Here is a 26735-nt window from a genome sequence, read left to right as displayed (position 1 = left end):
CAAGCAAATGGCTGGAATTCACTAAACAACTTTTTTTTTTTTCAGATTTTTGCCCCAATCTACAGTTTAGAAGGGTCAGCGATAGTTGCTGAAAGACAGAGTTAGTTGGCAGATCGTGTGCTGCTGTAGTTGACCAATTTTTCATAAGAATGACGTACACAGACTCCAATTTTTTAATTACAGACTATGATTCCATGCAGTCAGAGGACATCAAACATTTTTGATATTTTGAGTCACTTTTAGAACACATATTGGTTTAAAGGGTTAGTACACCCAAAAATGAAAAACCCTCGTGTTGTTCGAAACCCGTAAGACCTTCGTTCATCTTCGGGAAACAATTTAAGATATTTTTTATGAAATATGAGGGCTCTCTGACCCTCCCATAGACAGCAAGGTAACTACCACGTTCAAGGTCCAGAAACGTACCAAGATGATCGACAAAGTAGTCCGTGTGATGTCAGTGACGTGAGCGTGTGGCGGTGTCATGGTACTGTCGTGAACGCGCGTCCAAAAATGATGCAGTAGAGACGAAAATGTGGAATAAAGTCATTATTTTTGTTTTCTTTGCACAAAAAAGTATTCTTGTAGCTTCGTAACTTTACAGTTGAACCACTGATGTCACACAATCTACTTTGTTGATCATCTTGGTACTTTTCTGGACCTTGAACGTGGTAGTTACCTTGCTGTCTATGGGAGGGTCAGAGAGCCCTCAGATTTCATCAAAAATATCTTAAATTGTGTTCCGAAGATGAACGAAGGTCTTACGGGTTTGGAACAACACAAGGGTGAGTAATTAATGACAGAATTTTCATTTTTGGGTGAACTAACCCTTTAAGGTAGCATGGAATGCAATTCAAAATTGAATTTAAATAAGTAGAATTCACATGAACTGAACTTTAAATAAATGGGTATATTATTTAACAACGAAAAGAACGTTCATCAAACAAACTTCAAATTATGGCATGCCTGAATGTGTAAATAAGTTTAAAAAGTTTGAAGGTTTTGTAGGCCAAATTTGACATACGGACAGATGAAGTGTCACCTACAGAAATATCTAAAAATCTTTCAATGTATTGACAAAGCTGAAAGAGCCCTTCATTTTTCAGAATGCCATTACCTGTTGAATTTCTTTGAATTGTAATTCAGTAAAATCCATCAGAAACACCAAGGTCACAGTTTTGATTCCTAGAATACAAACTTGAATACAATGTCAGTCTCTTTGGATAAAAGCATTTGCCAAATGCATAAATGTATAAAATGATATTAAACTGGGTAAGGAAAAATCTCTTCTAAACTATTGCTTCACAAAAATGACTGTAGAAGGAAATGGCAATGCCAATGTTTGCCATACAATGTAAATCATTTTTTGAAGTTGTAAATAAAACAAAGATTATTGGAATACAATTTCAAAATAAAAATTTTGCGAATTTCGCGTAAAAGTTGTTTCAAAGCCAATTTCGTTTTCAATGTAACACCCCTTTTGTTGTGATACTTAAAATGCAATATATCCGACATTGTTACGAATGTTGGTCTGACTCACTTCATAACACAACAAAGCACAAACTAGAGTCTTTTTGGGCTTTGTAAGCAAACAACACAACAAGACTGAAGTTAAGAAGGTTCTAGCCTCTTAAAGGAAGTGGAATGCATTCAGTGAATCACTAATGCTCAACTCATGTAAAGGGATATAGTCAGTATCAGGGCTTCACAGGTTGGCAGGTTCATGTCCCTTATTCTCACTGCCTCCTCTTTCCTTCCCGGTATTGTCCTACATCCTGTGGACTACTTCTGCAGCCTGTGCCACAACAGCACCATCAGGGACCAACTGTCTTTACAGCCAGTCTGTCACCACAACATTTGTCCGCTAGCTCGACCTCTGCAGGTTTACGGCTGTTCCACTGAAGCCCGTGAAGAACGGCCTGTTCTTCACCGGAAGTCCCATTCTAGACTCCAATGCGGTTGATTGGGAATCCCTTGGAACACAAAAAAACACCACCACCATTGAGGTGTAATATTTAAGGTTCATTTATAACTACAAGCAGGTAAATTTACGTTCCAATCATCAATTTTGCAAAAACATCGTTAGGCGCCAATTATAATGAAATGCAAGTTGCCAGAAGGTGCACTATAGCAAGTATCAATGCAAACTTTTTCTGCGACTACACTCTTAAAAATAAAGGTGCTTCAAAAGGTTCTTCAAGCGATGCCATAGAAGAACCCTTTTTGGTTCCACAAAGAACCATTCAGTCAAAGGTTCTTTAAAGAACCATCTCTTTCTTACCTTTTTGTAATCTGAAGAACCTTCTTTCACCACAAAGCTCGCAAATTAAAACCTTTTGAGAAACAGAAAGTTTCTTCAGATGTTAAAGGTTCTTTATGGAACCATTTAGACAAAAAGGTTCTTCTATGGCATCGTGAAGCACCTTTATTTTTAAGAGTGTACTGGCATGATGCAGTTTGAAGGGAATCTTATTGTGCAATAGAATTAAAAAGTTATAGGTCACTTGTAAATAAAAATTCTGGGTAACACTTTATTTTATGGTGTCCTTGTTAGACGTTACATGCACTTACTAAAGTAAAAGCAATAAATTGTGCATAATTACATGCAACTAACCCTCATCCTAACCTTAACCATACGGTTAGTACAAGTAGTTAATTCATATTACTCAATACTTATAGGGATAGTTCACCCAAAAATGAAAATTCTGTCATTAATTACTCACCCTCATGTCATTCCAAACCCGTAAGACCAGTCACACGGATACGTTGTTTTTGTTCAAATCAAAGCACAAACAACGTAGAAAACGTATCCGTGTGGTGCGGCTGACACAAAACAACATACGCTGTTTGCATTCAGTGGATACTCTCCAAAATGGCGCTAGGGTGACGAATTGTTGAATAGTCGTTATTTTTTTTCTTTTGCGCACAAAAAGTATTCTCGTAGCGTCGTAAATTTACGGTTGAACCCCTGATGTCACATGGATTATTTTACCGATCTCCTTGCTACGTTTCTAAACGTTGATTGTGGTCGTACCCTTGCTGTCTGTGGAGGGTCAGAGAGCTGTCAGAATGCATCAAAAATATCTTAATTTGTGTTCCGAAGATGAACGGAGTTCTTACGGGTTTGGAACGACACGAGGGCGAGTAATTAATGACAGAATTTTCATTTTTGGGTGAACTAACCTTTTAAATTACATGTAGTTGCTTAATTATGTATAATCACACAGTAACAAAGATTTTTTTATCTATACACAAAGAAATTGGTTTAGAAACAATTTTCACTTATAATAACAGGTTAAATCAACATGAACTTTTGATGTAGAAAGACTAAAATAGATTTCTTTGAAATAGTTTTCTTGTTTATCATATACAACTTTGATCATTTTTTACAATAAAAGTCAATGTTGTTTGGTTCCCAATGTTCTTTAAAATGTCTTATTTTGGAACAACATGAAGGTGATTAAATGATGACCAAATATTCATTCTTGGGTGAATTATCACTTTGAAGTTAATTCAAATATTTAACTAGTTAGCTGAATAAAAAACATATTCTGTTTAATGGCACATTCAATTCTTCAAAATATCTTGAGGTCGAATGTTGTTTGGTTCCCAATGCTCTTAAAAAGATCTACATTTGTGTTCCGCCACAACAAAGTCAGCCATACAAGTCTGGAACAACATCAGGGTGAGTAAATTATTGCCTAATTTTCATTTTTGGTGAACTGTACCTTTAAAGTTTGTTCAAATATTTAGTTAGTTACCTTGAATAAACACTTATTCAATGGTAGAGTCACATTATTCAAAATATCCTGGGGTCCAGTGTTTTTAGTTTCCCAGTGTTCTTCAACATATCTTCTGTGTTCCACTACAAGTCGGTCATACAGGTTTGAAATGACATGATGGAGATTAAACCATGACAGAAAAAGTACATTCAGGCCATGCACACTACATAGTTATCCTGATGACTTTTATGACTTGCGACAGCACGTTTCTGCAGTCTTGCTTTTGACAAAAGCACAGCACAACGTCATTTGATGGCTCAGTCTTGCTTTGAGTTTTATCAAAAGCATTTCGAATTGACTTGCTGTGCTGGTCCATTTGTCTGTCACGCCTCACAAAAAGCAAACTGCTGATATCGACACCAAAATGTTTCATATAGCCTACTAATAGCGAACATTACCAAGAGATTTACTGACTCTCTCGCTTTAAAAGGCCCTGTGTAAAATAAGGTCAAACAAACTGTAAGTAGCCGAGTCTGATTCGACATACACAGCTCCAGAAAATATATGGCACCAGATTTGAGGTTTCAAAAGAGACGTTAACAGCAATTCTACTGGCGACAAGTGCTATTACTGATGGCACCAGCGCAGGAGACGGATTACAGCCTGCAGGGCCAGTGAGAGTGACGCTTTGCGGCCGTACATCTGGGATTGTGTTTAAGTCTGCTTAAACACAGTGCGCAAGAAGCAAAAACTCTTTTAATTCAAGAGCAATTAAGTGGATCAGAGCCCCGTCCCACTTTCCTTGCTTCCCCTTCTCTCCCTCACTCCGTTTTCACCCTTCTTTTATTAGCTATTTCCTCCCTTCCAGCAGCGCCATGAACGCTCACTTTTCCCCCCCCAAAAAAAAAGAGCACACTTTCTAACACTTACATTACATAAACACACACAGACAAACACACAGGAAGACCACCGGGACGAGGAGGGACCGAGGCTGGTCTCCCCAGCAGAACTGAAGCACTCTGAGCCGGCTGTGTTGCTCCATTTATGGGCGGTAATTAAAAACATCCAGTGGTAATTTAATAGCGCTCACAAGTCAGAGACACAAAGTCTGCTGGCTTTGCCCTGAGAATAAATAACTTGGAATGGGATCCGTATACAGCTTATTTGTTCTTCTCCTTTCCCCTCAGCATGAATATATATTTTCTTTCCTTGTTGCATTTACTGACAAAGACAAACATCAGGATGAAAAACTTTTGGGCAACACTTCCTAATAACTTTATAATAACTAAGCATTAAGACATCATGCAATGTTAGCAGACTAATTAATTCACATCAAGATGGTTTGAATTGTACAAACGCATTTGAAAATACACAAGTATATTAATTTGTATATATAAATTTTTGTAATAAAAAACATTAAATAATGCATGTATGTATAAATAAATATTTACAATTACAATTACACATTTTTTTCTATCCGCATTACCAATATGGACTAACTATCTATCTATCTATCTATCTGCATTACATACATACATACATACATATATTTATATATATGTATGTTAGTGCTGTCAAATGATTAAATAATAAAAAGATTTGTTTACATAATACGTGTGTATATTTATTATGTATATATAAATACACACACATGCATGTATATATTTAAGAAAAATATGTTATATTTCTGTATTAAATATATTTATATATAATATAAATTATACAAGTATACACTGAACAAAATTATAAACGCAACACTTTTGTTTTTGCCCCCATTTTTCATGAGCTGAACTCAAAGATCTAAGACTTTTTCTATGTACACAAAAGGCCTATTTCTCTCAAATATTGTTCACAAATCTGTCTAAATCTGTGTTAGTGAGCACTTCTCCTTTGCCGAGATAATCCATCCACCTCACAGGTGTGGCATATCAAGATGCTGATTAGACAGCATGATTATTGCACAGGTGTGCCTTAGGCTGGCCACAATAAAAGGCCACTCTAAAATGTGCAGTTTTAAATGTGCAGCACTAACACAGATTTATAGATATTTGAGAGAAATAGGCCATTTGTGTACATAGAAAAAGTCTTAGCAACACTTTTGTTTTTGCCCCCATTTTTCATGAGCTGAACTCAAAGATCTAAGACTTTTTCTATGTACACAAAAGGCCTATTTCTCTCAAATATTGTTCACAAATCTGTCTAAATCTGTGTTAGTGAGCACTTCTCCTTTGCCGAGATAATCCATCCACCTCACAGGTGTGGCATATCAAGATGCTGATTAGACAGCATGATTATTGCACAGGTGTGCCTTAGGCTGGCCACAATAAAAGGCCACTCTAAAATGTGCAGTTTTAAATGTGCAGCACTAACACAGATTTATAGATATTTGAGAGAAATAGGCCATTTGTGTACATAGAAAAAGTCTTAGATCTTTGAGTTCAGCTCATGAAAAATGGGGGCAAAAACAAAAGTGTTGCGTTTATAATTTATTCAGTGTAAATATATACATGTAAATTCATGTTAATATTTTCAAAATATATCCTGTATGTGTGTGTGTTTATATATACATAATAAAGTTCACACATATATTACACAAACAAAAACTTTTATTTTGGATGCGATTAATCGTTTGACAGCACTAATATATATATATATACATACACACACACACACACACACACACTATCTATCTACTATCTATCTATAAAACTCCTTATATTCAGGTGTGCAGAATTATTAGGCAGGTTTTCTTTTACTGATAAAATGAGCCAAAAAAGAGGTTTAACTCAGACTGAGATGTCAAAAATGATTCAATCTCCATGAGAAATATTCAAAACTAATGCAATACAGAAATTACAAAGTTAAGACATGACCACTGGTCAGCAAAATGCTCAAAAATGCTCCACCTGTTTTTTCTGACCTCGCTGACCCAGTGAGCATTTTGCTGTCCAGTGGTCACGTCTTAACTTTGCAATTTCTGTATTGCATTAGTTTTGAATATTTCTCTTATCACTTATAAATGATTAAATACAAAATGAATAGTAGTTATTAAGATCAATGTGGTTTGGAATTGGTAAAAATGTGCTTGGAAAAAATATCTAATCAGATTATAAACGTGCCTTATAATTATGCACGCGGTGTACCTAAAATATTTTGCACATTACTTAATAGACATAATAAAAGTTACTTAATTAATTACTTTTCACAATATATTGCTTCGAAGCAAATTCACAAAAATCTTTAAATGTTGTGATAAGTTATGATATGCTTAAAAATGTATTAAATATTTTACATACAACAAAATGTGTTTGTTTTCTGACTTACTGAAAGTTATTATAAGCATTGTTCTGTCCCAAACTATACAAACACATTTAATATTTTTTAATCCATCAATTTGAACAATGCTACCAGCTTTAGACTGCACTGCTTTATTGTTCTTATATAAGCATCACGCCTGCAGCATCATATTGATTACATTGTGACGTCACAGTCTTGATCTCATGGTTTACTTTGCAGCTCGGCAGAGCATTGAGTAAACATACATCAGACTGTCTCCAGCAGATATTTACAACTGCATCTCATCAGTCAGGAGTGAGAACAGGCAAAAACCACACATGATTTCAATCTGCCAGAGGTTCTCACACTCACAAAAGAGCAGACATGCATATTAGCGAGTCTGAGCAAACTTTTGATACTGTACAAGTCCTCTTGCTGTCGGTTGGGCACTGAACAATGCTTCATAACAATTTTCATTCAGCTATTAAGGAAGATATGTAGTTCATGCATATTCAGAGATGAACATATAAAGTGGTGTCCAAAAGTCTGAGACCACAATGAAAAGCTACATTTTAGGATTTAATTTTAACACAGAAAAGATGTCAATCAAATGTAATAAAAATCAGAATAATAAATTAAATAATGATTTCACTGCAGTGGTTTAAAAAAAATTGACCCTAAGTTTCTTTACATTTCTAACCGTTTCAAAGGTCTTTAACTAACAATCTGTTGAAATGCAGTAATATAACGCAACAATAACGCATTATGTATTGTATACCATGCACTAAACTACAAAAAAGTACCATGATATTATCATGTTTTTAGACATGGACCATGGTAATCTTTAAAGTATAGTGTAAATACCACTGAAAATATTCCAAAATATTACATTTTTTACATTTAAAAGCAATTCTGTCACACTAGTTTTCAAGACTGCTTGCACCAATAAAAAAATGAATTATTCAGGCACATGACTTCTTGGTCCCACTTGCCATGCAAGCTTAATGACAGAGCAATTCAGTTAACATCTGACAGACATAAGGTTCTTTCTTAAATAAGGGACTTTTCCTCTCTCAGTAGCGGTTCATTCAGGATGAAAGGTCCCCTTGGACAGAGACAAACCGCTTACAAGTGTCGAGGATAATGCTCCAATTATACACAGCCTGAGACACAAAGACACCATAACATGGCCAAGAGCGACTGCTCTGGTTCCCGCTCTGTCGTCGGCTTTCCCTTTGGCAAGGTCAATAAAGCATGTCTTTTTTAGAAACATAAAAATAATGCATTGCTCCAGCACTGGGCCACAGATGCAAAGTCATGGCAGTGCGCTCTAGTGATCACAGAAGACACTGCATGCACAGAAGCTCCTTGAATGAACCTCATGGCTGTGCATATAGCGCCTCCTTGTGACATACTTCAAAAGTCAAAGCTCAGGTTTGATCATTGTAATTCCTGCAGGGTTTTGCACTGAGCAAGGTTATGATGTGACAGTTTTTCTCAACCTTGGTCTATGCAGGAATGGATCAAAGAACACAAACGTGTTTCGTTGATCTTGAAAGGCAGATCAATAATACGCGTGATTAAAATGCACCAGCAGCTTTCCCAAAACACATCATTCACATCTGAAAGAGAATTTAAGCATAACGCCCAGGCATTGCATTACACTCTCTCTAGATGTTATTTTTAGGGCTGAAACATCTATAATAGCATTCATTAAACTTTCATCATCAACCACAGGGGTACACAGCACAAAAGAAGATATTTTGAAGAATGTTGGTAACCAAACAGTTGACGGCAGCCATTGGCTTTCATAGTATTGCTTTCCATACTAAGGAAGTGAATGGGTACCGTCAACTGTTTGATTACTAACATTCTTCAAAATATTTCCTTTTCTGCATTGTTCCAAACCTGTACGAGAAAGAAACAGGTTTCGAACAACTTAAGGGAGAGCAAAAGATGACAGAATTTTCAGTTTTGGGTGAACTATCCCTTTAAGTCACATTTAAACATCATGTTGTTTTGCAGTCATTTTGACCTTAAAAACATTTTCTTTTTCTCCAAAATGCTAGTTCAAGTTGTCACATCTGATTAAAACTTTGCTCACATAGGGTATTTTTTTGTGATACTAACATTCTTCAAAATATTTCCTTTTCTGCATTGTTCCAAACCTGTACGAGAAAGAAACAGGTTTCGAACAACTTAAGGGAGAGCAAAAGATGACAGAATTTTCAGTTTTGGGTGAAAGGGTGACCCTTTAAGTCACATTTAAACATCATGTTGTTTTGCAGTCATTTTGACCTTAAAAACATTTTCTTTTTCTCCAAAATGCTAGTTCAAGTTGTCACATCTGATTAAAACTTTGCTCACATAAGGTTTTTTTTTTTTTTTAATTCTTGTGGTGTTCCTAGTCCAAAATGACCGACCTACAAAAATTGCTTATACATTTTTATGCTGTATTATTACCAAATATTGGATTCAATCTTTTTATTAACATATTTTCTTTCAATTAGCACAGGTTTTGCATTTCTTTTTTTTTGGATCTGACTGATCGTAGGCCCCATTGATCTGATCACCAAAGATGTACAGCACAGCACTAGGGTTAAAAGTGTCTGGGGGGGGGGGGGGGGGGGGCGTCGCAGAGAAGAAAATATCAAGGTTATTGTTGACCAGAACAGCGCGCGTGTTTGTGTGCGTTTGGCCCGTCGTTCGCCTCTCTTCTCGTCTTTCTATATTTTCTGTTTAAACGCGTTAAATGCGCTCTCTGTGTGTTTATGTGATGCAATTATGACACTAACACGTAGCACGACACGATGCTGCAGGAGTTCATTCCAGCGCTAAGCGCGCAAGGAGGACAAGGCGGGGGGGGTGGGGGGGGGGGGGGGGGGGGGGGGGGGGGGGGGGGGGGTCATTGCAATGTAGAAAACTTTAAAACAAGTGACATCTGTGCTCAAATGCTGTAGAAGCTTTTGAGTCACTTTTGACAGCCAGAAAGTGTCTAAATTAGTTAAAGGTGTTCATTTCGAACACTTTCATTTTGAAGTTTTTGAACTTCCTTTTCATTACGTTTTCAGTGAACCAGTTGGAATGTATCCAATTCATTTTTTATGTGGTTTAAGTGTCCAAATACTATGGTGGCATGTTTTCAGGCTTGTGATTTTAGTAAAAAAAAGAAATACAACCTGTGGCTGAGCTTCTCAATAAACAACAATTTATGTGAAATGTATTTGAAATATCTTAGGTTCTACCATTTCCAGCTAAATCTGTAGAACAGAGCATCTTGGCTCTACAAGTCCCCTTCGTGGAAACAAAATCAATGTCTAATAGACAGGGAATATAAAACGGATGAGACAATGTTTCCACTGACAGACAGGTCTCTTCTGTCATGTCCAATGATGGACCAAAGGCCTAAAACCACGAGGATGAGACAGCAGGACTTACGTAACGTGATGCATTTCCCAGTGAAACAAAATCACTTTCCAGAACATTCTCGTTCACCATTCCTGGCTGATTGGAATGATCTTCCCGCTCCTATCCGGAATGCTGAATCCCTGACCATTTTTAAGCGACAGCTGAAAACTCATCTCTTTCCACGCTACTTGACTTCATCCTAAATTTAAAAAAATAAAAAAACTTTGTCTTTCTCTTTATTTATTCCTTCCCTTTCTAGCTTGTACTTATTTGAACAAATGCCTGAAACTTGGTATTACGAGCACTTCTTTAAGCACCTCTTTAATAAGAATCGTTTTATGTATTCCCCAATTGTAAGTCACAACTGAAAATATTTTTTTTAGTCCACCAAAAAACTACAAATTCTGTAATCATTCACTCACCCTCATTGTTCAAACCCATAAGACTTTATATACTCTACAGTTTAAGTCCAAAACTTAGAAGACGCAAAAAAAAGTCATAAAGAGATGTGTACAGATCACTTTGTATGATGAACAGATTTAATTTAGGCTTTTTAATTTAGGGTTAACCAAAGTCTTATGGGTTTGAAATGACATGAGGGTAAATGAGTAAACATTTATTTTTGGGTTAACTATCCCTTTAAGAAATAAAAAGGGTTCATTTTGTTGACTTAAAACAAGATATTTTCATTTCACATAATCAGTCGACCACAAATAGGTCCCAAATGTAGTTAGACGTACATTTAACTAGCCAACTAAAAACACACACACACAAACACTGCAAGAGATGTGCACAAAATGCACCAACAACTTGTCACTGCTGTGTTACCCTGAAAGATACACCCGTGTACTTCATCTAATATACAATACTAATATACAATTAGATAAAGTACTTTATACTAATATTCAATATTAGTGCCTTAAAAGTACATACTAATATGGTTAGATAAGGCATAAATGCATACTTCTGAGGGCACTGCTGCAACAAGCTAAATCTGGCGTAGTTGACTGCTTTTTTTTTATATTAATTCCATAAATACTCCAAGCAGCCCTTTAAAAAAAATATCCAGAGTAAGAACCAAGTGTGTTCCACAATGTTTGTTTTATTATTCTGAACATAGCCCCGGTGTCACAAATTCAACTTAACTTGATTATATGTCTTTAAAAAAAGAAAAAAAAATGAACAGGGAGGAGAAAAAAAAAAGGTTTCTTAGATGCATTACAGGGTGATTCATCTGTGGCTCTGAAAATGTCAAGACCGTGAGAAAACTGCCACTACATATATTAATTTGCACAATAACTGCCTATTAGTTTTCGCTAATGAAGACTTCAATAAAAAGGTAAAAGCCAACCAAAGCATAAATGAAGAACAGCACAACAAACCCCCACCATTCACTGGAATTACAATTTAATTCAATGATTAACTTCGTTAGAGTACCTAAGGATAATAACAGTGGTTCTAATGTTATAATTACTGAAGTACTAGTCGGTGGCGTAATGAAAGCTACATAACAGCATGCCGTCGCATAAAGCACTGTGGTTAAGCAAGAGCAAGTGTACAGCAAATCCTTACCATTGACACAATCGGTGATTCCTACTGAAAACACCCTACCTCAAACTCACTTTCAAGCGATTTTCACAGTACAACAGTGTGGAAAATGTTCAAACGCATCAGATAAACGTATGTAATGAGCTATTTAAATGTTACGGATCACAACACACACTTATGTTCAGTTACATCGCGGTGATATGAGATCAATGTGAGCATTTAAAATAAGAAACATAAATTAAAATAAGGCTGTGTCATTCAAACGATGCAAAACAGCGAGTCGGACGCTCTCTGAATCCCGTCCCTGAATGGCAAGGGTTTGCCGTTTTATTCGTACAGTAACATCTCTGCGGCGTGTGATGGACTCGTATACAAACAGGGTCTGACAGCAGGTTGGAGAGTCATATTTTAATGCACCCGACAGATCCTTGCGCACGGTTTGATTTCAGAACAGAACAGAGCATCTGTTTACAACGCGCTGAAACACACTGCGATCGTGTCAAATACAGACATTAAAAATAAAAACGAAACAGAAGAGAAAGTTCAGAACCGCTCCCACCCCTTTTGCGATACTACTAGTAGACTACAGGCACACTTTTAGGACCCTTAACGTTATTGTCAGTGAGGGGTTCAGATACACACAAAAAAAAGTTCAGTTAACTTACAATTTACTCAGCTGCTTTTTACATTTCTTTTTTTTTTTTTCTCTTTTTTTTTAATAAGCATGCCGTTATATATGCATCCTTTTTTAGTTTTGGTGTCCTGTTACTTTAACTTAAAATGAACAGATCTGTATAAACCTCACCTAGCATGCCTTCTTTGCTGACTGAATTCAGTTCATCATCATAAAGCTCGTGGTTGATGCAAATGTTACTGGAAGAGAGAGATTTGTGCACTCGTAACTTTAAAACAGGATTGAACATGGTGCCACACAATATAGGTGTTTTCTTTCCTTTGTTTCTCAAGCTAAACTATTAGAAATGTCCAATCGTGCTCCCGCAGAGGAGACTGTTTGAGTGTGGAGTGAGCAATATTTGTTTGGTTTTTCTTTTTCTGATGATTTACAAGACATTTCTAAGAGAGTAAGGTTTAAGACAGAGGGTCATAACAATCATTTACAATTAATTGCTGTATGTCTGTCCTTCCGGTGGTTGAGGAAGCTTCATATTCTCTTTGGACATCATAAGACGCCTTAGCTCTTGAAGAACGACTTTAATGCTATAGGAGTTCTGCCATTTTGCTAGAATTGGTATGCTACGTGCATCCACCTGAAACAAAAGAAGAAACAGAAAGAAAGGGAGGGGATATGCAGAAATGAGTTACATGATTTCAGTTACAGCCGCACATGTCATTAAACACTGCAAGAGTCCATCTGAATTGCACTAAATTAAATAAAGAATACGCAGGATTTATTCAAGAAATGGTTTGGCGTTTACACAAGCTAAACTCTGTCAACAGCATTTGTGATAGAATTTCAATTCATTCCTCAGTTATTAAAATCAAAGGGAAAAAAATGGTGGTTATAGTAACTCACACTCACAGACGGTGTATACAGACATTAAAATACATAGTTTTAACCCTCATGCTGTATGTTGAAAATTTGTAATCACATAATCAAAAGTTAATTTGGCTAAAAAAACAGTCCCACCCCAGCTAAAAAATACCAGTTTCACATTTCTGTTTTCAGACTAGCTTGGTTGAAGGGTTAGTTCACACAAAAAACGAAAATTAGGCTGCGCTTTACTCACCCCCGAGGCATCCTAGGTGTATATGACTTTCTTCTTTCAGACGAATCCAGTCGGAGTTATATTAAAAATGGTCTTTGATCTTTCAAGCTGTTTCACTGGCACTCAGCAGGTGTTGCATGCTACAGTCCAGAAGTAGTTCAATAAAAAGCGCCCATCCATAAAAACGAAATGTCTCACACGGCTCCAGGGGGTGAACAAAGGCCTTCTGTAGCGAATCGATGCGTTTTTGTAAGAAAAATATCCATATTCAAAACGTAATAATCACTTTAATGTAGCTTGCGCCAACAGTCGTACACAGAAGCAGTTCCGGGCGGATGACGTATCAGTTCAGCATTGCGCATGCGCCGGTTAGTCTCGTGAAAACCAACGTTTGTTAACAGGATCAAAGGAAGCAAAGTTTCCTTACTTTAGCAAAGGAAAACCAGTCTCCTCTTGGCTTATATCGAAACCCTCCGACATTCTTTTTTACCAATCCTCGTTTTGTACTTCTAATTAGTGACTGTTGTTTTGTTTTGATCTCTCCGCTGCGTTTCCGCGTGCGTCACTTTTGAGCGGCGCATTCGCAAAGCCGACCTCATACGTCATCCTCCCGGAACTGCTTCTGTTAACAACAGTGAGCACAAGCTAGATTCAAGTGATTATTACGTTTTGAATATAGATATTTTCTTACAAAAACGCACCGATTCGCTACAGAAGGCCTTTGTTCACCCCCCGGAGCCGTGTGAGACACTTTTTTTTATGGATGGGTGATTTTTATTTAAGTTCTTTTGGACTGCTGTATGCAACACCCGCTGAGTGCCATGAAACAGCTTGAAAGATCAAAGACCATTTTTAATATAACTCCGACTGGATTCATCTGAAAAAAGAAAGTCATATACACCTAGGATGCCTCGGGGGTGAGTAAAACGCAGACTAATTTTTTGGTGAAATAACCCTTTAACTCACAAAGGCACTGTTTTACTGCAAATGTGATTTTTGCATAAAAACTGAGGGCTGAGTCAAAACAATTTTCTGTGCTAATCAAATTATGCCACAAATGCTGTTGAAACAGCTAAACTCGAACCTGGAACTTGTCAATGAGATTTTCTCATACCAACATACCAACTAGCTAAAAAGCACAAAAACAGTAAAAGCTTAAACTAGAAGTCAATTAAAGTGGGCGCAAAGAATATTCCACTTAGCAAAAACATATCACAAAAATGTCCTGTGGTATCAGTATGACTGCTGTATAAAAATGTATCAAATAGACCTCAATTTCCAGATGAGCCAGGTGATTGGGCTTTATAATCATTACTGTAGAGTTAAGGGTAAGATGTGTCATTTAATCTTGTGACAAGAAACTCAATCTTTATTTGTGCACAGGGTGACAATCTTCCGTCTGAACATGGGGTAAGATGTGTCACTGCACCATATTTTTGAGAAGTCATATTACAAAAGCTTCCTTCTCATTTTAGTTGAAGGCAGACATGCTTATGCATAATTAGCTGTATCACCTTTACTTGACAAAGTCAATTTGATATTAAATTTAAGACACAACTTATCATATTTCCCCCTATTTGCTTCAACAAATTAGCTTGTAAAATGTCTAGGATTTAGTTCATCTTAAACCAGTATACTTCTACTAAGCAAACAGCACAAAGACTTGGATTCTAAATCCAACAGACTATTTCGACCAACCATTAAGAAAAACAGACACAAATGAAAATTCAACAATATAACAACCCTCTGTGGAGTAATAAAGCGTTTCATTTACTATGGCTCCTTTTCTATTTTGTATCCAGCTGAATCTCATTAGACGTGTTTGAGATTCATTATTGGTTCTGCTTAGGCACAGTGAAAAACGTCCCTCCTCTGCAGCACTGATGTGACTCGAGTGCCTCTGTTCTGCATCGCTATGAAAAACTGCAACGTCACACATTTCTAACAGTTTGCAGCTAAATGATCTCAAACACAGCTGACGATACTCTTAAAATAACAATCAAAATAGTCATTTATAAAGATGATTCAACTTACCATCCCATTGGAATTATTTATTCCATTCATGCTAATTTTTGTTACAAATCTAACAGTCGGTGGTACTTCGGGATATTTAGGTCCGCACTCCACTTTCAGGCTGTATATCCTGTTTTCGTAATTAGTCTGAGAAATGAGGAAAAAGTCAAAGGTTAAAGCCGAAATGCCAAGTGGAACATGAAAGTGAGAGGATAATGAACACATCAATTCATCAAAGAGAACAGACCCACACATCTTAAAAAAAAAACATCACACCTCACATGCTGATACAATATTTTCATCCTTAGTATTCTATACGATAACAGCACACAATAATAGACTACAGATGGAAACACAGCATCACACTTAACTCAGAGTTTTATGATGGTACATTTGAGATGTTTTAAGACCTTTTTAAGACCAAGTAAAGAAAATGTACAGAATAAATTGAACTGGAACAAAATACGTCAATATATTCTCAAAATGCAAATGTCTTGGGAGCACAAAATGAGAAAGTTTAAAAATATAACTTCCAACAGATCTCCATTACTTTTGAATTCATTTTAGAAACTAATAGCTTAAGGCTTGAATACCTCTGTTCCCAACAACTAAAATATGGAAATAACCATAATTTTTACTGCACCTGCAAAAATGTGATATTCTTCCTCAGTAGCTCTCAGTATGTTGTTTTCGATTACAAATATCTAAAGTTTCTTAAATCAAAAAACATTGTCTCAAGAAGCAAAGCAATATGCCTTAAGATAAGAAGTCATTTTCTGAGAAACAAGATCAAAATGAAGTGAATTTGAATAAAACAAGAACTAATATCAGCCAATGGACTCATAAACGCAAAATGAAAACAAGTTTTTATGCTCTAAATCAAATCAAAGTTTATTTATAGAGCACTTTTTTAAAACAACAATTGTTCACCAAAGTGCTGTACAAGCATAATCAAAATAAAACAATTTTACACACAGCAGATATTAACACTAACAAAATACATAAAACAGCTCTCATACGGAGTTAAATGCCAGAGTATAAAAATAAGTTTTAAGACTGGCTCCTTCGACATTATTTTTGTTCAATTTCTCAGAAAACAAGACTTCATATTATTTTGCATCTCAAGCAAATGCAAGACGATTTAAGGATATTTAGATATTTCTATTATATTTGTATTTTTGCAGCGAATGCAACATTAAATGCTAGAAATGTATGAATTTATGCCTTTCACCTCAAAATTAAGACCTTTTTAAGGCCTTAATTTATGGAAGGGCAAATTAAGACCTGCAAAAACCCTGCACTTTTTTCTTTAAATGATGACAGGTAAAAGAGAAAGGAATTCACTAATATTATCTATACACACTTATCTTGTAATTTCAGGCTAGCTGAATATTTTGAATGCTAAAGAACCACTTCTATTTAGCAAATTACTAGGTTAAAAGCTCCCTGAAAAACAAACAAACTAAAAGGTAGAATTATCTTACTTCGCCTGTAGAACAGCACTATTATTATGGAGATTCTTACTAAGAAAAAATGTAAAGGTCATTTTTCACCCTGAATTCAAAATAAGAAAGTTAATCATTTACATTAAAAAGTAAGTACATTTTAGGACCATTCATATTATTTGCATATTCGTACCAATTCAGAATTTTGTTGCACCCAAAATTTACTGCAGTGTGAAAAAAAAAAAAAATCTCATTCTCATCCTGCCTTCTGTTTTATTACAAACAGTAATAATTAAATTCATAATGAAAGGGCTTAATTGTCATGACAATGAGTTCATTGCAAACGCTCATAAAAATAGGCTTCATTATCTTTATGCAAAACATAATTTCAATCATTCTGGGGGTGAAATATGACCTAGGTTTCATGGCAGGTTTCAGTTTACCCATTAAGCAAATCTATCCTAAAGACCTTTGAGTGATTCATATTTCCAGACCAATAAAGAATCAGTTGCCAACTTGAACAAATACATAAATCACTGAAGGACATTTCTGCTGCATTATTGCTTTCATAGCATGCACCTTTATCTTTAATCTACACCACCAGCGGTCATGCGTCACGCTGGATGGCATGATGAAGGCATGTTGTTTACTGGTGCCCAAGGCTTCCAGTCACGCTATCAAAATAGCTGAAATGCAACAACAAAATCTTGATTTCTTAACACGTTAATGTGATACTTTCTTCAGATGAGTCATCAGTGTTGTCACTTAACTGCTACATTAAACTGAATAAACAGCAAACATACTCGTGCAGGTCCGATGATCATGCCTGTCCACCGTGTGAGAGTCATATCCTCGTCATCCTCCAGACCCCAGCTCACCGTCCCATCACCGACACCCTTCTGTCCTTCCTCAAGCTCTTCCAACAAACGAAAATTACGAGGGACTTTAACTCCTGCAAGAATCCAAAAACAACTCCTGAACATGTTTCTGTAAACCTTTGTTTGCGGCTGGTTAGTTTGACATGTTGGAAATTATTTAAGATGAAGCATAATCATTTTTCAAGACTCTTGTATAATTATTATACATGCAGTTTTTATGAGTTCATACTAATTGAGTGACTTCATGGAATATTTATATTCTTAAAAATGTATTTGTCACACCACAAGACTACATAAGTGAACAGCAAAAGGAATAAAAGTTGATTAAAAACGAATGGGAAACCTAAAATATATATATTTACTTATGTATTTAGGATTCAATTTATGTAAAAGGTTTTCATGGGTTCATTCTACATCATTCAGGGAATTCATATTTAATATTTCACAAAGAACGAGTTTGTATATATGATCACAAACATTTCAGAGTTGCGTACTTCATTTAACATGAAACTAACATCTGTTTCCTTTTTTGTGGATGTGGATGGTACAATTTAAATGCTTATTTTAAACGTTATCTCATATGAAACCAACAAAAGCTTCTCTTTATTGCAAATGTGAAAAAACTCTTATTTAACGTACAATTTAAATGAGTAATTTAATTTAAATACTCAACCAAGACAAAAATGAGAATGTAGGAACCTGTAAGATTTAAACACACAAAATCTGTGCGGTTTCAAATGTGAAACGTTAGTAATCTGTGCATTTCTACACTGAGTATCACCTAGTGTTTTCATAGATGCTCCAGTGTTGAAAAAGTGGAGGGACAAGATTCGCAAGTTCAGGTGAGCGTCTGAAGGAAAGACTGATCACTCATTTGTGAATGATTCAGGAAATGACACCCATGTTGCTCTATCAGTGTTTCTCACTTCCTCAAAATCTCAAGACGAACACGACATACACAATCGTGCCTGAACAACTCAATATATTTCTGTCTGATAAAATATCGGCTGATGCATCTGACCTTACGTAAACATTTAAGAGAATATGCAAACACACACACTCCTAAATTTCATATATCTGATTCTAGATAAGCAAATGTCCAAATTAGCCTGTGCAAATGTAATGATCTGTGAGTTTTAACATGTTAAAAACACAAGATGAGCTGTTCTGTACATATGCAGCCTATAAACTCTAAATGTTATTTGATCTGAACATAGGCTACATGATCTTACACTGCAGTAAATTGCATTAAACAATTAATTAAACAACTAAAAATTGAAAAAGTCTCTTTTAGTGTATATGTATAAATCAACACTCTAAACGTTATGTATTCTGTTAAGAAATGGCTTTGCACTTAAATGAGTGTTGTTATGCAACTATACATCTATATTACACAATCACAACGCACTTCTCCAAAGACTTATCTTTAAATAGTTTCAATGACTCTATGAGGGAGTAATAGCCTGCTCAGGTGCCGTTATGACAGACAAACAGCAGTTAAAGGCCCGTTTGTCATGACACTGGACGGATCCAGCAGCAGCACGCGCGTCGATGCTCCGCCTCGCCTCATATTTGCACCGATACACCCGCCCAACTGCAATATACAGCATTTAATCTATGCCTTACTACTATAGAAGTCCATAATTATATCTGAAGCGCGTCTATAATATTGATTAGCTGATAATACAAAATAAATATGTTATTTTTAAACTAAAGGTCTATCTGAGGGCCGTTAGCTCGATGCTAACACACACACACAGTTCAAACTGCACACAGATCTGTTAGGTGAAGTAAATTAAAGAGTTTGATAACGGTAAACCTGTCGGATAATCTTTATCGGGTCGTGAGGCACGGGCTCAGCGCTTCTGTTGTTAAATTACGGCCGCGGAGGACCGCGAGGATTGAGGAGATTGTGAGACAAACCTGAGGAGGCCGCCATCTTCTTCTGCACGAATCCAAAAGCGTACGAAAGCGTGACGTCACGCGTCATGTGACTAATGCCCGTGCTGTAGGAAGCGAGGGAGGGGCGTGGCTCCACTGCAAAATTATTCATATATAATGTTACACTTGAGCTTGACAATACGTTTTTGTTGTTGTTTTTTTTACAATATCACATTTAAGGACGTGTTAAATTATATCGTTCCACTAGTACACCTTGAGGATGTTGTCATGTTTTCAGGTGATGCAGTTAAAATATTGTTTTAATTGGTAATTTTATATATTTGTCCTCAATTTCGCTTTTCAGCCCTCTGTAATATACTTACATTTATGACATTATCCTTCAATAAGGGACTTTTTCCGTGAGAAAACAGACATCAGAGAGCACTGAATGCAAGTGGGTTTACTAGGGTTTCTCAGTCGACATTCCTAAAATGACATTACATAAAAAAAGTTTTCCATTTTCTCTCCTATTCTGTTTTCTTTCCCATTGTGTAATTATTCCATTTATAATAAATCAGAAGCTCTAGTTCCTGTGTGAGAATACATTGCCATCTTGTGTTTTTATATCCATTTGTCCCATTTGGGTTTGTATTGTTGTTCTTGCACCTTGTTGAAGATTCTTTGAGGTTTTAACCAGCACCATGTGATTGATTCGGTTCAGTGAATAGATGCTTTCCACATTTGATTATGTAAATAACAGCTATAAACCACCAAAGTCTTCTCTTGAACAACAAAATGCATTTATTGCAGCCAGAAATTGTCCATACATATCACTATTAACAATAATTGCTCTATAGAAACAGAGAATAGGATAAAGCAAGTAACAAAAGGGAGGAAGCAGCAGTCAGGCGCAGCGCGCGTTCACAGAAGCCGAACAGTCTTTCCAGTGACGGTCAGATAATCTTCATCAGCAAGTGCTCTGAGAGCCTCTTCGAACATGTCCTTTGTGATGGCCTGAAATGGGAGGAAAATGTTTAAGTTAAGATTTTCCTTGGGCTTCAGGCTTGCATATATAGTGTGTGTCTATGCATTATTAAAATAATTACAGGAAGGCATACCGCTTCTGACTGGCCACGAAGATCATCAAACAGCTGCTGGTACTTCATAGCTGGTGTTTTGCCCTTTGATTGGATGAGTTTCTTCAGAGCCTGAGCCACTTCCTCCTTACGCTTGCGTGCTGTAGCACTCATCCCTGTCCAGAAACAACCAATCAAAACCAGCAGACTCTCTTCAAGTTGCATATAACATCCACAGGTACTAGTCAAGGCATAATAAAGGGATAAGTTGGGAAACTTTAATTACATTGATTTATTCCTACTTTATTAATTAAAAATATTTTAAATTGTTCTTTTATTGAGACATAGCAGTGGTCTGCACAAGCATTCATATCTTTACAGAAACAACCAATTAAAACCATGACAGCAAATCTGCATACAACATTAACAGTTACTAGTTAAGGATAATTGATGAAATGCCTGTGCAAAGAAAACACCGCCACACGCTCGCATCACGGTACTGTCGTGAACGCGCATCCAGAAGTGACACAGAGATGAAAATGTGGAATAAAGTCGTTATTTTTGTTTTCTTGCGCAAAAAAAGTGTTCTCATAGCTTCGTAACTTTACAGTTGAACCACTGATGTCACACGGACTACTTTGTCAACCATCTTGGTACTTCTCTGGACTTTGAACGTGGTAGTTACCTTGCTGTCTATGGGAGGGTCAGAGAGCCCTCAGATTTCATCAAAAATATCTTAATTTGTGTTCTGAAGATGAACGGAGGTCTTACGGGTTTGGAACAACACGAGGGCGAGTAATTAATGACAGGGTGAACTAACCCTCTAAGACTGGTTTTGTGGTCCAGGGTCACATTTATTAGTAATCTTAATAATTTAACATTAATACCTTTCTTTCCAGTTATAAACAAGACCATGTGACTCGACCTGGCCAGTACTAAGTTTATTACTACATCTCTGAACTAGTGCTGTCAAACGATTAAATCGCATGCAAAATAAAAGTTTTTCCCTTACATAATAAATATACACAGTACACACACATACGTATATATATATATATATAAAAATACAAACACATGCATGTTTATATATTTATAATATATATACACATGTAAATATTTTCAAAATATATACTGTGTGTGTATTTATATATACACATAATAAATATACACAGTACACACACATTATGTAAACAAAAACCTTTATTTTGGATGCGATTAATTGCTTGACAGCACTACTCTAAACTCTACCTGTGGTGAGGATGGAGATATCCACGAAGCCTGTCCTGGGATCAGTTGCGGACTGTTTCAGGGCTTCTCTGTGCAGTCTCTTGGCTTCCTCCACATCGATGGACTCGACTTTGCTTGAGAAACGTACTTTAGCGTGAGCTTCAGCCAGTCTGATGAGAGACTCCAGCTGACGGGGGTACGCAGACACCATCCCTCTGCCGCTGCCGATCTTACGCATATCTACATAGGATATATATATATATATATATATAAAAATACAAACACATGCATGTTTATATATTTATAATAAATATATATACACATGTAAATATTTTCAAAATATATACTGTGTGTGTATTTATATATACACATAATAAATATACACAGTACACACACATTATGTAAACAAAAACCTTTATTTTGGATGCGATTAATTGCTTGACAGCACTACTCTAAACTCTACCTGTGGTGAGGATGGAGATATCCACGAAGCCTGTCCTGGGATCAGTTGCGGACTGTTTCAGGGCTTCTCTGTGCAGTCTCTTGGCTTCCTCCACATCGATGGACTCGACTTTGCTTGAGAAACGTACTTTAGCGTGAGCTTCAGCCAGTCTGATGAGAGACTCCAGCTGACGGGGGTACGCAGACACCATCCCTCTGCCGCTGCCGATCTTACGCATATCTACATAGGCCTGCAAGGGTCAAAATTACAATTCATTTAATATCGTCAACATGCATTATATATATCATACTACAGTACTACAGGTACATTGATCTATATTGTTTCTATACCTCAATAAGGGCCTGACTAGCTTCCTCACTGAGTCTGGGATGCACAGACGTGCGAGCGAAAGCGATGTAGTCTTTCAACACAGCCATATCCAGATGCTCCTCTTCAATCTGCTCTTCACTCTGATAATACAGAGCCACGAGGTGATGCGCGAGACGCCGGTCATACGCCTCATCCTGAGGGTCCAGCATCAGGAAGATCAAATCAAACCTAAGAACCAAAGATTTTATTAGTTGACTAATAATAAAGAGAAATGTTCAACAAAAAAAGCTATAATAAAGTATTTTAACATTTGGATGTTAACATTTAAAACAGATTGAGATCATTAAAGTCAAAATTTATGCCATTTACCATCTATAATAAATGTCTCTAGGGTTACTTGTACAATTCGCCAATTGTAAAAAAAATGTTTTTTTAAATAGTACATTTTCTCTTCCGAGAGGACTTTACTGCGAACGCTACAAAATAAATTGGATTCAATTGATCAAAAGTGACAGTAAAAGACATTTATAATGTATATATATATATACACACACACACATTTCATTTCAATTTTAAAGTTTTAGTAATTTTGTGGTGTTTGTCACTTATGCTTTTAAATAATGTCAATATTTTATTTATTTTTTACTATATTAAAGTTCACTAAATTACATGAGAAGTTGTGTTTTTGCAACTAGCTTGGCAAGTGTTTATTTATTTCAGTTACCATTTATTTTAAGTAACAAAAATGTTTTCTTACGGTTTAAGTTAACTATAATACACTTTTGAAGAGTAGTGTAGCTCACTTTTTACAATCAACTATAATCCTGATGGATAAATCGTTCTCGTGGAAATTATCCACTCAAAATTCAGTTTCTCTCAAAAATACATCACATTATGGATGTTAAGTGTGTTGTAAATCCTGTGTCATGTTGTGTTCTTACCTGGACAGAAGCGTGTGAGGCAGCTGGATGTTTTCTATAGTGGTCTTCTTGGGGTTCCACTGAGACTCCACCGGATTGGCTGCAGCGAGAACGGAGGTCCGAGCATTAAGCTGGCAAATGATTCCAGCCTATGACACACAAAAACTGCATTAATTACCTGTCGTGATAATCAATCGTCACAGTGATCATTCACGCATCACTCTCACCTTAGCAATAGAGAGCGTTTGCTGCTCCATGACCTCATGCAGCACAGACCGCGTGCTGTCGCTCATCTTATCGAACTCGTCGATGCAGCAGATGCCGTTGTCGCTGAGCACGAGCGCTCCCGTCTGCAGAACCAGCTGTCGGGTTTCCGGGTCCTTCATCACGTAGGCTGTGAGACCCACAGCACTGGATCCTTTCCCAGACGTGTACTGCCCACGAGGAACCAGGTTATACACGTATTGCAGCAGCTGGGATTTACTGGTACCCGGATCACCACAAAGCAGGATGTTGATCTCTGCGCGGAAGTTTCCACGGCCCGTCTGAGTGAAATCCTTACGGGTCCCGCCAAATAACTGCAGCAGGATGCCCTGGGGAAAAAAAGCCTACTATTAACTCACATCCTGAGAAACATTTGAATTGCATCTGTTCGAAGGAAAAACACGAGGCCGTCTTAAGCAGCACCAATTAAAACTCACTTTCTTGATGTCCTCGTGTTCATAGATGCTGGGCGCCAGCGCGGAGGACAAGCGATCATAGACGTCCGGTTTGGCCGCTAGTTCTTTGAGCATTGCAACCCGTTCTTTGGTGAAGAGTTTCTGCTCGCCGTCCTCATCCAGTCCGTGAAGACGCTTCTCATCCGTCTTCCGGAAGTGGATGACGTCGATGTGGGTCTTGTACACAGACTTCACCTGGCTCAACAACAACAACAAACATTATTTAAAATAATCTTATAATATTCTATTATTTATAATAGAAAAACACAAATGTTATGAAATCTGAACATTAATTTTTAAGTTGATGTAATAAACGGTTTTCAGTTAGGAGTTTCTCTACAGAAAAGTACTCTTTATTAAAAGAATTCAAGTACAATAACATCAAAACACTCCAATATTTAATGTTTCTGAAAGTCTGTTAAACTATCCCTGCTCCATAACTTTGAGGAAGCTACAATACAGGCATTGTTCATAAAGTAAAGAAAGAGGAAGGACCAAACAGGATTAGCCATTATATAAAACCACATAACAAAGCTTCAATGACAACAGGTCGTACCAGTGATGTTTACTCTGTCTCCAGGTTGCACTTTGTCAACTAGGTCATTGTGTGCATAGACGACAGTGGTGTGTGGCGTCTGACCCGCAGGCATATCCTCTGGAGATTCCTGGAGCTTTATCTGTCAGGACAAAAGATATTGAAAAGAAAAAGATCTCACTTTTTGTTAGGGTAGAGCGCACTAGTAAACAAATGCAACCCAAAAAAAATTTAAATAAATCTCTTTACAAAAACCATGCAAATTTAATTAATTTTTTTTAAATAAATAAAATATATTAAAAAAGAACAAATATAATAACGCACAAAAAATAAATATAACCCACCATTTGTTTGTCAGAGAAGGCGGAGCGGTTATGCACCAGCGCCATGCTGTGGGTGGTGTTGCAGTTGCGGCAGACAGCAGGTTCAGCGATGCGGCCGCGGTCCACCTCCACACGCGTGTTAAACGCACACACCTGACAGCGGAAGAACGCCTCCTGCATCTCAGGAATCAGCTGAGAGGTGCGGATCACCATCCCACTGATAGTGATGAGCTGGTCAATATCTGAAAGAGACGATAATGTGACGGCTGCAGACATTTCTCAATAAACAGTGCGCGATCATGATGCACTGGGTCTCTTACCTTCAGGGTTGAGCGCACGCATGTTTCTGGTTTTCAGGGCGCTGTAGGGACGCACTTGAATCTGATGCTCCAAAATGGAGTCTGGGAACCGATCGAAGAAGAGCTCATTGACGGCCATATCGAAAGTGGGGATGACTTCCTGCGAGGAGAAGGGTGAAAGACTTTCAATAACAAGTTAAAGTGACAATACAATAAAGTTTATGTTTTTGAAAGAAAAAGCTCAACGAGGCTGCATTTATTTGATTTTTTAAAAAATACAGTAAAAACTGAAATATTATCAATTTAAAATAAACAATTTTTATTTGAATGTGTTATTCCTGTGATGCAAAGCTGATTTTTTTTAGCATCATTACTCATCTTCAGTGCCACATTGATTTGATGCACAATGTTGAAAACTGAATTTTTTTTTTTTTAAGAAATCTTTGATGAATAGAAATTTCGAAAGAACAGAATTTTTGTAACATTATAAACGTCTTTACATTTTTTTTTTAATACTATACTGAATAAAAGTTTATATTATTTAAAAACAAAAATAACTTCTTGATGTTTATTTTTTTTTTTTACTAGGCTTGTCACTCTCACCTGTGGATAACAGATCAGCTGACGGTAGAGATCAGCATCAAATGTCTGAATATGACTACAGTTCACATTCAGTACCGGTTCTCCAACAACACTGATCTGAAACACACACACACAAAGCAGCAATATTATTACACAAGAACTGGATATTAAGGATTCTGCATGACTGAACATGTGCAATCATTGTTTATGCCTTTCTAGTCAGTACTGCACTTCTCACCTCATCCAGTTTCTGCATATAAAGAGGCTCATTCAGATCCAGACCAGCGTTCTCCTCCTCTCTGGAGTTGGGGTCTGTGAATTGCTGAAGGAAACGCTGCACAAAAAAAAAAAAAAAAAACCAACCCAAAATTTAAACCAAATATA

At 36.7% G+C, this 26735-nt stretch overlaps 2 protein-coding genes across 2 annotated transcripts in view; both read right to left on the bottom strand.

The window, feature by feature from the left end:
* Positions 1–11488: 11488 nt before the first annotated feature.
* Positions 11489–20004, bottom strand: ube2v2 (ubiquitin-conjugating enzyme E2 variant 2). Its single transcript, XM_016237263.1, has 4 exons — positions 19941–20004; positions 17943–18091; positions 15716–15841; positions 11489–13222 (listed from the first exon to the last, which is right to left on the bottom strand). Exons 1-4 carry the CDS (start codon positions 19954–19956, stop codon positions 13076–13078), a joined length of 438 nt encoding a protein of 145 aa, XP_016092749.1. The 5' UTR covers positions 19957–20004; the 3' UTR covers positions 11489–13075.
* A 669-nt stretch (positions 20005–20673) lies between these two features.
* Positions 20674–26735, bottom strand: part of LOC107554683 (DNA replication licensing factor mcm4-like) — an 11933-nt gene continuing 5871 nt past the window's right edge. The window contains 12 exon segments of the mRNA XM_016237271.1: positions 20674–20912; positions 21017–21150; positions 22665–22893; positions 22994–23201; positions 23915–24042; positions 24121–24486; positions 24595–24845; positions 25169–25289; positions 25492–25712; positions 25791–25929; positions 26373–26468; positions 26590–26685. Of these exon segments, the coding sequence (XP_016092757.1) occupies positions 20820–20912; positions 21017–21150; positions 22665–22893; positions 22994–23201; positions 23915–24042; positions 24121–24486; positions 24595–24845; positions 25169–25289; positions 25492–25712; positions 25791–25929; positions 26373–26468; positions 26590–26685 (2082 nt within the window). The 3' untranslated portion in view covers positions 20674–20819.

This window comes from Sinocyclocheilus grahami, unplaced genomic scaffold (genome assembly GCF_001515645.1).
Source record: "Sinocyclocheilus grahami isolate Dianchi unplaced genomic scaffold, SAMN03320097.WGS_v1.1 scaffold19.1, whole genome shotgun sequence".
Classification (NCBI taxonomy): Eukaryota; Metazoa; Chordata; class Actinopteri; order Cypriniformes; family Cyprinidae; genus Sinocyclocheilus; species Sinocyclocheilus grahami.
This window is presented reverse-complemented; position numbering and strand designations above follow the sequence as displayed.